Here is a 12,762-nt window from a genome sequence, read left to right as displayed (position 1 = left end):
CACAGCCATCTTAAGCGTTACTGTCCCAGGCTCTGGGATGCACACGGGGGCCACTCAGCTTCAGTTTCTATTGCTTGTATTAATTCTTTTTCGATGAAGAGGTGACTTTATACTACCTCTCTTTTATACCACCTCTATGCCCTCCATCTTAAGAACAATGTATACCTGTACTAGTGGGAATGATTTCATAGACTGGAAAGAACTGTAGAAAGGAAGGAGATTCAGCTGGCAGAATTTAGGCTCGCTCATGTTTCTGGGCAAACTGGAGAAGGATGGGATGTTGTGCACAGGTAAGATGGCTGCCCTTTGACAGTATAAGAGAGCAGTTGTCTCTAGCTCTGGATAGGGTGGCAGCATATGTGGGTTCTGATGGTAGGGTCAAGCCTGGGGCAGCTCCTTCCCTCTGTGTCTTCCCTGTTTTCTCAGTAGCAAAGTCATCGTTTGACAGAGAACACCCGAGAAGACATGGTGGTGGTTTGAGGACAAGATGTGAAGCTGACTTAGAAGGGACAGAAGCTCCCAGGCCCCACATGAGGCATCCAGTGTAAGTGAAGAGCTCGGTCAGGCCAGGGCGTGTGTAACCCTGCGTGGCGTACACGAGGGGGTGTGTAACCCTGAGTGGCATGCACGATCGTCCGCTCTGACATGGGCAGGTAGGCAAGTGGTTTGAAACATGGAAGGTGGAAAGCAGTGGATTCCTGCAAGGGAGGGAACACAAGATCCGACTGCAAAGTTTAAAGCCTGGTCCAGAAAGAAGATGAGAGAGTAAGGGACATGGGACAGGTGTGAGAGGGCAGAGACTGACAAAAGTACTACATGTTTGTTTATCACCATAGCAAGAAAGCAACGCATCGTGTTTAAAACTGATGACATGTCACTAAGTGGCCTGGTGAGTCTGTTACTAAGAAACGTGGGCGCAGACACACAGTGAATGGTGAAGGGTAGATGAGGCAGCTGACAGAGTTTACTTGGGTTTGTAAAGCCTGGCACATCCCCCACTGAGGGTTTGACAAAGAGCTAGAATATATAACAACTTGTCAGATGAAAGCCTCCAACACGTTAAGTATCTTCCTAAGGAAATGTTTTAGCCTGTCTGTTTAGCTTTTAAGAAGTCAAGTCTCATCAGGACTGCTCATGATGAATGTTTGAAATCCTACTTTCCTGTGACTCTGTGTGCAAATGAAAGCAGATGGGTGGGTAGACAGGGAGTGACCACGCAGACTACAGTCGCATCTCCAGACATCCTTGAAGCTGCACGTAGGTTGTTCCCACTGTATCAGGGTACTCGTCAGTGCTCATGTGCACACGGAGGGGCTGTGCCCTCACAATCTCCTGGCTCCTTCTCCTTTCATTTGCATTAGTGCTTTGGGATTTTTTTTTTTAACAGGAACATGGAAGAAATACCCTAAAGAAGAACTCTAGCCTATGTGACTTAGGGGAGAAAGGCGCTTATGCCTCATCTTTCTGTGCACAGAAGTGTTCTGAAAACTTATTTTTAGACACGTCACACACACCCTCTGGGAGCACAAATCCTCTGCAGTTCACCATTACCTGGTTGATGGCGCCCAGCATCTCAGCCCTGCTGGCCACTCGGGCTGTGCACTGGCTGAGCAGTACTATACTCTTCTCCAGCTTCTTAACGATTTCCTGAGCCTGGTTGTCCTCTTCACACAGGGGAGTCAGCGACTGCGTGGAAACCAAAGCATTGGAAGAGCCCAACAAGTGCTTGCCATACAACTGAACTACGTTTGAATCTAAGCATCCCGACGGGGTTGGGGGGTGGGGGTGGTGGTGGTGGGGTGGTAAAAAGCACCACCAAGGCCCAGTGATGACGACTACCTGTGTTGGGTCATGGTACACCATTCTCCGTCCCTTCTCTTTATTAGCCCCTGTGTGCACTCACGGCTTTCCTTCCTGGTTCCCAGGATAGGATGCACAGGAACAGATAATCCATGGGAAGAATGTGTCACGTGAGGACAAACTGGTCTTTTGAGGGGGGAATCACAATAATTTCAACTGGTCTGAAACTGGCTTTAGAACCACCCAGGAGATACATCACTGGGTGTGTCTGGGTGTGTCTAGAGAGGAGGGAAAACACAATCACATGCCTGGACCCTTGACCGAATAACAGGAGGGAAAAGAAGAATCAAGGTGTGGTGGTTTGATTGAGAATGGCCCTCACTGGTTCATACATTTGAATACTTGGTCCTTGATTGGTGGAACTATTTGGGAAGGATTAGGAAGTATGACCTTGTTGGAGGAGGTGTGTTACTTGGTGTGATGGTTTGCATGTGTTTGGTCAGGGGACTGGCACTGTTTGGGAGGTGTGCCTTGTTGGAGTAGGTGTGTCACTGTGGGTGTGGGCTTAAGCTCCTTGTCCTAGCTCCCTGGAAGTCAGTATTCTTCTAGCAGCTTTCAGGTAAAGATAGAGAACTCTCAGCTCCTCCTGTACCATGTCTGCCTGGATGCAGCCATGCTCCCGCCTTGATGATACTTGACTGAACCTCTGAAGCTGTAAGCCAGCCCAATGAAATGTCGTCCTTATAAGAGTTGCTTTGGTCATGGTGTCTGCTCACAGCAGTAAAATCCTAACTAAGACACTTGAGGTGGACTTTCAGGTTTCAAAAGCCCACAACATTCCCAGTTACTTCTCCCTACCTTCTCCTAGAGGATGAGATGTGAGCTCTCAGTCACTGCTCTAGTGCCATGTCTGACTGTCTGCTGCCTTGCTTCCTGCCATGATAGTCATGGACTCACCCTCTGAAACTGTAAGCCACAACAATCTGTTTGTCCTGTAAGTTTCCTTGGTCAAAACAGTGACTAAGACACCAGCAGAGCACCAGCATTCATCTTCCTCTACTTCCTGCCTGGATCCAAGTGACCTGCTGCCTCTTGTGCCCATGGTGGCTTAGACTGTTCTTGTCACCATGCCTTCTGGTCACAATGAGCCATAATCTCAAATTTTTATTTGTATATAAGAAGAAATAACTTCTTTCCTCCCTGAATTTCTTTTGTGAGGTATTTTGCTGCAGTAGACAAGGACAAACCAGTATCCTCTCTTATAAGTAGGTGTGGCCAGGCTGGCTGGGCACATATGCTGCTACACTTCACACACACCCTTTATCTTGATGACACCTTTTCAAGGCCATTCTCCGCAGCTGGAATGAAGAACAGACTCGAGAGCAAACAAAGCTACTTCTCACTGTCTATGTGATTGTCAAATATCTCAGGGTGTCCAGATCTTAAGTGCTGCTATGAGCCCTGAGAGAGATGCCATCATGTTGGGTGGATACCATAAGAGAGTTCTACCAATCATAGCATCAGGCACCACAAGTGGTAGATTGCTTAGTGATTTTGGAAATGCAAAGTTTTGATCTTTCTGGTTTGCTGTGTATATCCTTCCAAATAATCCTACAGCATGACAGGTAACAGACGCTATGCCCTTGTTATCACACAGGCACAGTGAAAGGCAGCCACACTTGAAATAGACAGAAATGGAAGTTGCAGGTAACAAGGTTGTTGGCCACAAGAGATGGCCATTGTCAGATGTGTAGTTTTCGGCAGTGGTTTGAATAACTGCCTCCAGTTGAGAAGGGGAGAGCAGAGGTAAGGTGTAAGCAAAATGGGTGTGGCTAACTACAGCAGAAACATGAAGAAATAATTTGACCAGACATAATAATGAGTGATAAAAAAAAGTTCTCAACAAAGAAAAGCCCGCAGACAAATGATTTCACTAAGGAATTCCATCAAATACTAAAAAAAAAAAAAAAAAAAAAAAAAAAAGCGTACATTCCAACCCTCTTAAAATCCTTCCCAACACTCAACAAGAAAGGGCATTTCCATTCTCTGGGAATGTATGACCTCTACACCACGGTTGAACAAATGTTACAAGAACATATTGACCAAGAATCCAGCGGAATGGCCGGGCAGTGGAGGGGCATGCCTTTAATCCCAGCACTTGGGAGGCAGAGGCAGGCGGATTTCTGAGTTCAAGGCCAGCCTGGTCTACAGAGTGAGTTTCAGGACAGCCAGGGCTATACAGAGAAACCCTGTCTTGGAAAACCAAAAAAAAAAAAAAAAAAAAAAAAAGAATCCAGAGGAATTCTAATGAAGACAAAAGACACACAATTATAGCAGAACCAGAATAAGAAAATCCGAAGGCATCTGAAGAGATGAACCTGTCTGTCAAAGCACCACACGAACAGGAAGAAAGTCGTCATAGAGCTCATGGGCTAGAAACGTGCAGTGAGTGTCAGAGTCGATGGCAGAGGACGATCCCTCCCTCCATGACCAAGAATGAACCTTTGTCCTCACTTCTATGCAACATATTATGACGTCAGTTCCACAACCAAAGCAATTAGGTATGAAAAATAATTTTAAAAGAATCCCAAATAGAAACGAAGAGGAAAAAAAATATTTCCATTCACAGTGTGATTTCTAGTTACAGTTTACCCTAGCAGCAGAACAAGACTTTCAAACTAATAAACTCAGAAAAATTAATCAAATTCAAAAGAATCAGTTATATTCTGTGTACCCTGTGTACTGACACATTTTCAAAGTAATAAGCTAATAAAACAATTTATTTAAAATTGTATCACAAAGAATGTAATATTCAGAAATAAACCAAAGCAAGGAGGTAGAAAACTTATCCCTCGAAATAATAAAGACACAAATGAAATAACGAAGACAGCCCACGTATTCATGGGTTGATAGTCCCGATGACCTAAGCAAGCCAAGACTCTGTGGCAATTTTCTTTTCAAAATTTTTATCAAAATCTCAACACTGTCATGGGGAGAGCAGAAACAGAGAGATGTGGGTGCTGGGGACGTAACTCAGTGGTACAACAGGTGATTCATATTCAAATTTATCCTAAAATAAATGAAGGCTCTTGAGGAACCAAAACAATTTAGTGAGAAGATGGAATCGGAGGAGCCACACTTCCTGACTTTGAAGCACACTACCTAGCTGATTCAGTGAGCAAACGCACACCGTGCCAGCCCCGACGATTCGTATGGCGGGAGGAGAAACCACCCTCAGCCGTCCTCTGTACCCCAACATGTACCCCCACATGTACCCCACATGTACCCCCACATGGCATGTGCATGCCCCTTCCACCACAAATATACAAACAAGAATAACTGTCCTCTGCCTTCGTACATGTGCCATGGCATGTGTGCCTCCCTACACACACACACACTACAGAAGTATAATAAAATAATTTTTAAAGAACATACTACAGACCTTCAGTAATTCCAGTGCGATAGTACTGGAACAAACGCATACAGACTTTCAGAACACAACAGAAGGCCAAGAAAACAACTCTCACGTCTGTGGTCAAATGATCTTTGGGAAGGAAACCAAAAATACACAACGGAGAAAGGACTGTGTCCTTCAAGAAACAGTGTTAAGAAAAGTGTGTATATGCTCATGCTCATGTATGGAACTAGACTCCTATACCACGTACAAAACCAAATCAAAGGACAATAACTAAATGGCTGGTCATGGTGGCTCACAACTACAGTCCTAGAACCTGAGCGGTGGGAGAGGCAGGGGGTTGCTGTGATTTCAAAGCCAACCTGGGATGCACATTGAGTAGCAGGCTAACCAGGATGATTACTGTAAGGCAAAGACAAACACAGGGAGGGAGGGAGAATGGGAGGGAGGGGAGGGAAGGAAGGAGGGAGGGAGGAAAGAAGGGAAGGAAGGGAAGGGGAAGGAGGGAGGAAAGAAGGGAGGGAGGGAAGGAAGGGAGGGAAGGAGGGAGGGAGGGAGGGGAAAGGGAGGGGGAAGGGAAGGAGGGAGGGAGGGGGGAGGGAAGGGAAGTGGGCATAAGCATGTGACTAATGTCCCTAAGTATTGCTCACCTCTAAAAGCTTTAAACAGTTTGTGATTTCTTTCTTCAAATTTTCCTCTGCCAGGTCCCGGGACCTCTCTTCAAGCTTCACCCTCTTCTCCAATGTAAACCAGTCACACTTAAGTCCCAAAGATAACCTGAGGAACTCTGCCTGTGGCCACAGCATCGAGAGGACAGGGAGAGGTAGTTAGAGGGGACTTCCTTTCCCTCTAGAATCCTAGGCAGCACACACAGGCTTTGTGTGCACTTAGTCTGGTGACTGGCTTATGCAAAGCCATGGTGCGAACATCTGAAGTACAGGGAGGGGCGGGGCCGGGGGGTTGCTGGATGGAGAGGGAGAGAGGAGAGAAGATGGACAGAGGAGAAAGGAGGCAAGGAGGGAAGAAGAAGGGAAGAGGAGAAGGAGATGGGGAAGGGGAGGGAAAAGAGGAGAGGAGGAGACAGGTAGACATTTGCTTTAAACTCACCTCCACTTCCTTCTCATTAGCTGAAGTGCTGTGGGGGAGATGAAGGATTAACTCACACACACCCAACAGAACAGGGAAGACTTAAAGACAAAGGTGTAAGGCAGAGGCTGAACGGGGCCTTACTTTTCACTCTGCTGAAAGTTAACGAGCTTCACAGATGCTTTGGGGGGCATGGAAATCTCCGTCTCTGTGGAACGAGGAAAGCATCTGTAAAACAGTCAACTCCCAAAAGCCCGTCTTCACCGGGCGCTGTTAGATACTAGCTTCACTTTAAAAAAATATTTCATTTAAGTATCTGTGTTGACAAGCAGCTAATGCACTTGCTAACATAGTAAGAGAGTGCGATCAGCCGTTAGGAGCACACAGACTTGTGCTTTGGTGTACCAATGGTGTGTGAAAACCAAGCACAGCTCAGAGTCAGAGGACCCTGGTGTCCTCTGTGTCAGTGCGCACGTCTGCATCTGGCTCAGCCTTGGATCAAGACTTTGAGAACAGCAGCGCTCACTAGATGGGATTTAGAGTCACCTTGGAAACATCTGTGAGGGAGCTCCTAGGTTGAGTCAAATCAGCTACGGTGCTGCCTCTATATGTGGGTGGCACCATGTCAAGGGCTGGGGTCCCAGACTAAATAAACAGAAGTCGAGCTGAGCACCAGCATCCATCTCCCTGTGTCCTGATGCAAGGGGACCCCCTGCCTGGTGCACCTGTTGCCATGTCTTCCCCCTCCCGATGGATGGTATCCTTTAAGTTACAAACCTTTCCTCTTATAAGTTACTTGTGTCGGGTATTTTGTTACAGCACCAAGAAAAGCAACGGATTCACACAGTGCTGGTAAACTTGACATCCACTTTGTGGTGATATTGTCTCTGCTATGACTGTTTTCTCTGCAGCGGCTCTGAACCGCAATTAACATTGGCTTTAAATTTGACAACATTCAGTTGGCTTTTAGACATGTGACTGAGACCAAGCCGAGACCTTGTCAAACCATCTACAAGATAAGGATGTGATTTTATGTAACTGTAGAATCACATGAGGATGTCAAAGCAAACCTTCAGTGGCAAATAGTTGGATTGCTTTTCTGAGGCTATGAAACCACCGTTTACCTAATTGCCTTGCCTTCGGAGGGGCTGAAATGGCTCAATGATCAATGAGTATAGTAGTATAACCCCAAGAAGGTTTTGGGGGTTTTATTTGTTTGTTTTGATTTTTTTTTTAAGACAGGGCCACACCATCTACCTGAAGCTGACCTTGAGTTTCCGACCCTCCTGCTTCCACTTGTGGAGTGCCCCAATTAGCGATGTTAATCAGCAGGCCTATTTTATGTGATGATGAGCAATTAAACCTAAGGTCTCTTATATGCTAAGCAAGTATCCCACCAACTGAGCCACATCTCAAGCCCAGTATAATAATAATAATAATAATAATAATAATAATAATAATATTATTATTATTATTATTATAGTCAACTCTCCATTTCAAAAAAGGGAAAACAGAAGGTTAAGCACCTTCCCGAGACCACAGGACCAGAGACAAACCCAGTCCAGTGTCTATGAGGCTGGTGCTGAAGTCCTGCCAGAGGAAGGCAGGAGCTGTTTTGAGAATCTCGGCATATTTACTTTTATGTAGGGTACTAAAACCTCAAAGTGGTGTCCACTAGCTTGTAACACAGGCTTCCTTCTTAGCTTCAAATAGCTACTGTTGGAAGCATGTGTGGCCAATCAGGCAATGAGCCACAAGGCTTGATCCCATTGGCTGATCTTAACCCAGGAGGCTGAACATCCTGTAGGTGGCAGACATGGCTTCACCCTCAGAGTATCACCGGAACTGGCACTTACTCTGGTTGCCTGAGCATGCCTTACCTCCCGGGGCACTGCCCTTCCCTCCGTTTTCTGTGGTTCTGAGTTCCTCTCCTGCTTCCTAAAATTAGAAGAAATTTATTGGCATGCATGGGATGGAAATTCTTCATATCCAAAGCGCTCTGTGCTTCTCGATTTTGCCTGACCCACGTCTGTTCTGTAGAACTCCAGGACCTGGAGCAAAGGTCAGCACAGACAAGACCAGCTCCAAGGGTCCAGTTGAGGCCAAGGTGACATAAATGTAAAAATGTGAAAGTGACAGGAATTGTCACAAAGGAAGCTAAAGGATATGCACAAGGAGAGAGACACCGAGGGGCTTCAGCATAGAGGGACTTGTCAGCCAGGGAAGACAGCAGAGGGTGGAGGGAGCTATACCAGAATCATCTCAGGCTACAGCAACAGGTGCCCTACATGGCTTTATGGAAGACTCTCATTCCACACGAACACACACACACACACACACACACACACACACACACACATGTCTCACACACACACAGAATTACTTAGTTGTTTTGTTGTTGTTCGACACAAAATCTCAATATATAGCCCATACTAGCCTAAAACTTGTGATCCTCCTGCCTAAGGCAGTCAAGTGCTAGGTTTACTTGATTAAAATATAACTGAATGCATAGCTTCATTCAAATATATTTTAAGGCTATTAATCAACTGTTATATAATAAGCATATGTGTATTTGTACCCATGTGTGTAACTGTATAAGCAGGTTGTATTACACTGGTCTAGAAAACTTAGTGGAATCACTGTGTGCACATTGTCTTTTTCTGTGAGGCTATCAGATACAGTCAGATAAGTGGAAACACTCAGGAAATTAAATTCTCTTTTAGAAAATAAGCCTAATGTAGCAGACCACTTGCTGAGGCTTCTCTTTCCATCTGTCCCCACTCCCAGTGGCCTGTGCAGATCCTGGTGACATAACTTCCTCTCTCACGTTCACCACCTCAATCGTACTCCTCCTTCTAGCTCATCCTCACTCCAAAGTATCAACTCCCAATACCTAGAAACACATTCCACCTGGAACCCAGTGGCCACACCTGACAGGGTCCTCAAAGCATTCCCTACCAGGCAACCCACAGCCACCACACTCTCCTAACACAAGATAAACCAAGGAAAGAACACCCACCGGACAAAGACGACCAGATATCAGCACCTAGAATTACAATCACCCCAGACACAGATTCCTAGATGCCAACATTAAAAACACAATAACAGCCAGGACAATGTCTCCACTAGAGTGCAGCAACCCTACCACAGCAGGCCAGAAATGCAACAGAGCTGAAGCTCAAGACAAGGACTTCAAAGCCGCCTTCGTGAATACGATAGAGGTCCTTAGAGAGGAGGTGAATAAATTCATTATCGAAATCTACGAAAACACAAAGAAGCAGTGGGATGAAATAAAGAAAAGAGTTTAAGACATAAAAGTGGGAATAGAATCATTAAAGAAAACCCAAACTGAAGGAAAACTGGAAATGAAAAACTTAGGAACTCAAACAAGAACCGCAGAAGCAAGCCTCACCAACAGAATACAGAGATGGAACGGGGAATCTCAGGCATTGAAGACAAGATAGAAGAAATGAATAACTTGGCCAAAGAAGATGTCAAATTAAAAAAAAAATCTAGGCACAAAACGTCCAGGAAATCTTTTTAACAAAATCATAGAAGAAAAACTTTCTAACCTAAAGAAGGAGATGCCTATCAAGGTACAAGAAGAAACAGAACACCAATTGGATTGGAACAGAGAAGAAAGTACCCAGGACATATAATAGTCAAAACGCAAAACGCCATAATGAACAAAGAAAGAATATTAAAAGCTGCAAGAGGAAGAGACCAATTAACATACAAAGGTAAACATAAAGGGAATGACACCTGGCATCTTAATAGATGCTCTAAAAGCCAGAGGAGCCTAAACAGATGTTCTATAAACTCTAAGAGACCATAAATGCCAGCTCAGACTATGATATTCAGGAAAACTTTCAACTACAATAGGATAAAGAAAAATCTTCATTTTAAAGCCAAATTCAAGCAGTATCTGTCCTCAAATTCAGCCTGACAGAAGGTGCTTAGAAGGAAAACGTCAACCTGAAGAGGTTAACCACACCCAAGAAAACACAAGGAATAAATAATCCCAGACCATCAAATTAACAGAGAAGGAAAGCCCCACATTGGTATAGCATAATAACAAGAATCAATAAACGCTTGTACATTGATAATTCTCAACATCAATGATCTCAATTCTCCAATAAAAAGACACGGACTAACAGATACAACACAACAACGGCATCCGTCTTTCTGCTGCATCCAAGAAACACTCTGTGATGTTAAAGATAAACATCACCTCAGAACAAAAGGATAGAAAAAGATATTCCAACCAAATGTACCTAGGATGTAAGGTAGTATCGCCATTTTAATATCTAACAAAAGAGACTTCAACCCAAAATTCATCAGAAGAGATGGGGAAGGATGCTACACTCTCATAAAAGGAAAAGTCTTCCCAGAGGACACTGGGGTTCTTACCATCCATGCAATAAATCCGGGGGCATCCAAGAATGCAAAATTAGCACCACTACAGCTTGAATCACACATCAACCTCACACAGTGAGAGTGGGTGACTTCAATACTCCATTCTCACCAATAGACTGATCTTCCAGACAAAAACTAAATAGAGAATTGCTGGAGCTAACTGACACTGTAAACCAAATGGACCTAGCAGATATTTACGGAACATTTCATCCAAACACAAAAGGGTATAGCTTCTTCTCAGCAGGTCATAGAACTTTCTCCAAAATTGACCATATACTTGGACGCAAAGCAAGCCTCAACAGATACATAAAAATTGAAATAACATCCTGTATCCTATCTGGCCTCATGGATTAAAGCTGGATATCAACAACAACAGAAATGACCGAAAGCCAACAAACTCATGGGTTCTCAGTACCGCTACTGAATAAAAAAATCGATCAAGACAGAAAAATTCAATTCTAGAATTGAATGAAAATGAAAACACACCATATACAAGCTCATGGGACACAGTGAAGGCTGTGCTAAGAGGCAAGCCCATGGAGAGTTCTCATACTAGTTACTGCTGAACAGCACACCTGAAAGCTCTAGAACAAAAAGCAGTAAGCACACTCCCAAAATGCAGATGGCAGCAAATAAACGGAGGGCCAAAGTCAATAAAAACAATAGAAACAGAGAGAACAGTACAAAGAATCTATAAAACCAAGAATTGGTTCGTTGAGGAAAAAAAAAAGTCAACAAGAATCAATAAATCCTTATCCAGATGAACTAAACTGTAGAGAGACAAGATCCAAATTTACAAAATTTGAGAAGAAAATGGAGAAATGGAGAAATACAAAAGACACCAAAAATGTCCAGAGACTCATGAGCACATATTTTTAAAAGCCTGTATTCCACCAACCTGGAGATCTAAAAGAAGTGGATGTTCTCAATATATATCCACCTACCAGAGTTGAATCAAGAGCAGATAAGCTACAACTCCTAGTGAATGAAATAAAAGCAGTACTTAAATGTCTCTCAATCTCAAAAAGCTCAGAGTCAGATAGTTTTAGCACAGAATTCTACCAGACTTTCAAAAGATAATAAATATCAATACTCCTCAAATTATTCCACAAGATAAAAATGGAAGGAACATTTCTACAGATTCAATGTAATCCCATCAAAATTCCAACACAATACCTCACAGATCTTAAAAGAAAAAAATTTTAACTTTATATAGAAACACACAAAATCAGGATACCTGAAACACTCATGAATGATTTTTTTTAAAAAGTCTAAACAAACAAACAAACAAAAAAACAACCAACAAACCAACCAAACAAAAACATCATCAGGATGGCATCACGGTCCCTGGTCTCAAGTTGTACTACAGAACTATAGTAATAAAAACAGCATGGTTTAGGCACAAAGCCAGACACATTGTTCAATGGAATAGAATTGAAGCAGATACCAAAAGATACAAGGAGTCCCCATGCTCATGGATTAGATTGGTAGGATTAATATAGTAAAAATGGCTGATTTAATACAATTCCCATAAAATTCCAACACAATTCTTCACAGATCTTGAAAGAAAAAATTTCAGCTTCATATGGAAACAAACAAACAAACAAGCAAAAAACAAACAAACCCAGGATAGCTAAAACTATCTGGAATAATAAATTAACTGCAAGAGGCATCACTCGCCCTGATTTCAAGTTATAATACAAAACTATAGTAGTAAAAGCAGTATGGTATTGGCATAAAAATAGACATGTTTATCAACAGAATTAAGTCAAAGACCCAGACATAAATCTACACACTTAAGGATACCTGATTTTTTTTAAATATAGAAGCCAAAATACACAATGGAAAAAAGAAAGTATCTTCAACAAATGGTGGTGGTCTAACCGGTTATCTGCATACAGAAGAATGTAAGTAAATTGATAATTTTCACCCTGCACAAAACTCAAGTCTAAGTGGATCAAAGACCTTAATGTAAAACCAGACATGTAGAACCTGATAGAAGAGAAAATGGGAAATAACCTTGAACACATTGGCACAGGAGACAA

At 43.2% G+C, this 12,762-nt stretch overlaps 1 protein-coding gene across 13 annotated transcripts in view; it reads right to left on the bottom strand.

The window, feature by feature from the left end:
* Nucleotides 1-12,762, bottom strand: part of Lrmp (lymphoid-restricted membrane protein) — a 63,215-nt gene that overhangs the window by 8,047 nt on the left and 42,406 nt on the right. For all 13 annotated transcript variants that reach the window (XM_011241570.3, NM_001281981.1, NM_001281980.1 and 10 more), the window contains 5 exons: nucleotides 8,182-8,239; nucleotides 6,446-6,509; nucleotides 6,323-6,350; nucleotides 5,866-6,006; nucleotides 1,552-1,686 (listed from right to left, as the gene is read on the bottom strand). In XM_011241570.3, coding sequence (XP_011239872.1) covers nucleotides 1,552-1,686; nucleotides 5,866-6,006; nucleotides 6,323-6,350; nucleotides 6,446-6,509; nucleotides 8,182-8,239 — 426 coding nt within the window. The remainder of the gene's footprint in view (nucleotides 1-1,551; nucleotides 1,687-5,865; nucleotides 6,007-6,322; nucleotides 6,351-6,445; nucleotides 6,510-8,181; nucleotides 8,240-12,762) is intronic.

The sequence above is a fragment of the Mus musculus genome, chromosome 6 (assembly GCF_000001635.26).
Source record: "Mus musculus strain C57BL/6J chromosome 6, GRCm38.p6 C57BL/6J".
NCBI classification, from domain to species: domain Eukaryota; kingdom Metazoa; phylum Chordata; class Mammalia; order Rodentia; family Muridae; genus Mus; species Mus musculus.
Note: the sequence above shows the minus strand (reverse complement) of the source record. Positions and strands in the feature narration are given on the sequence as shown.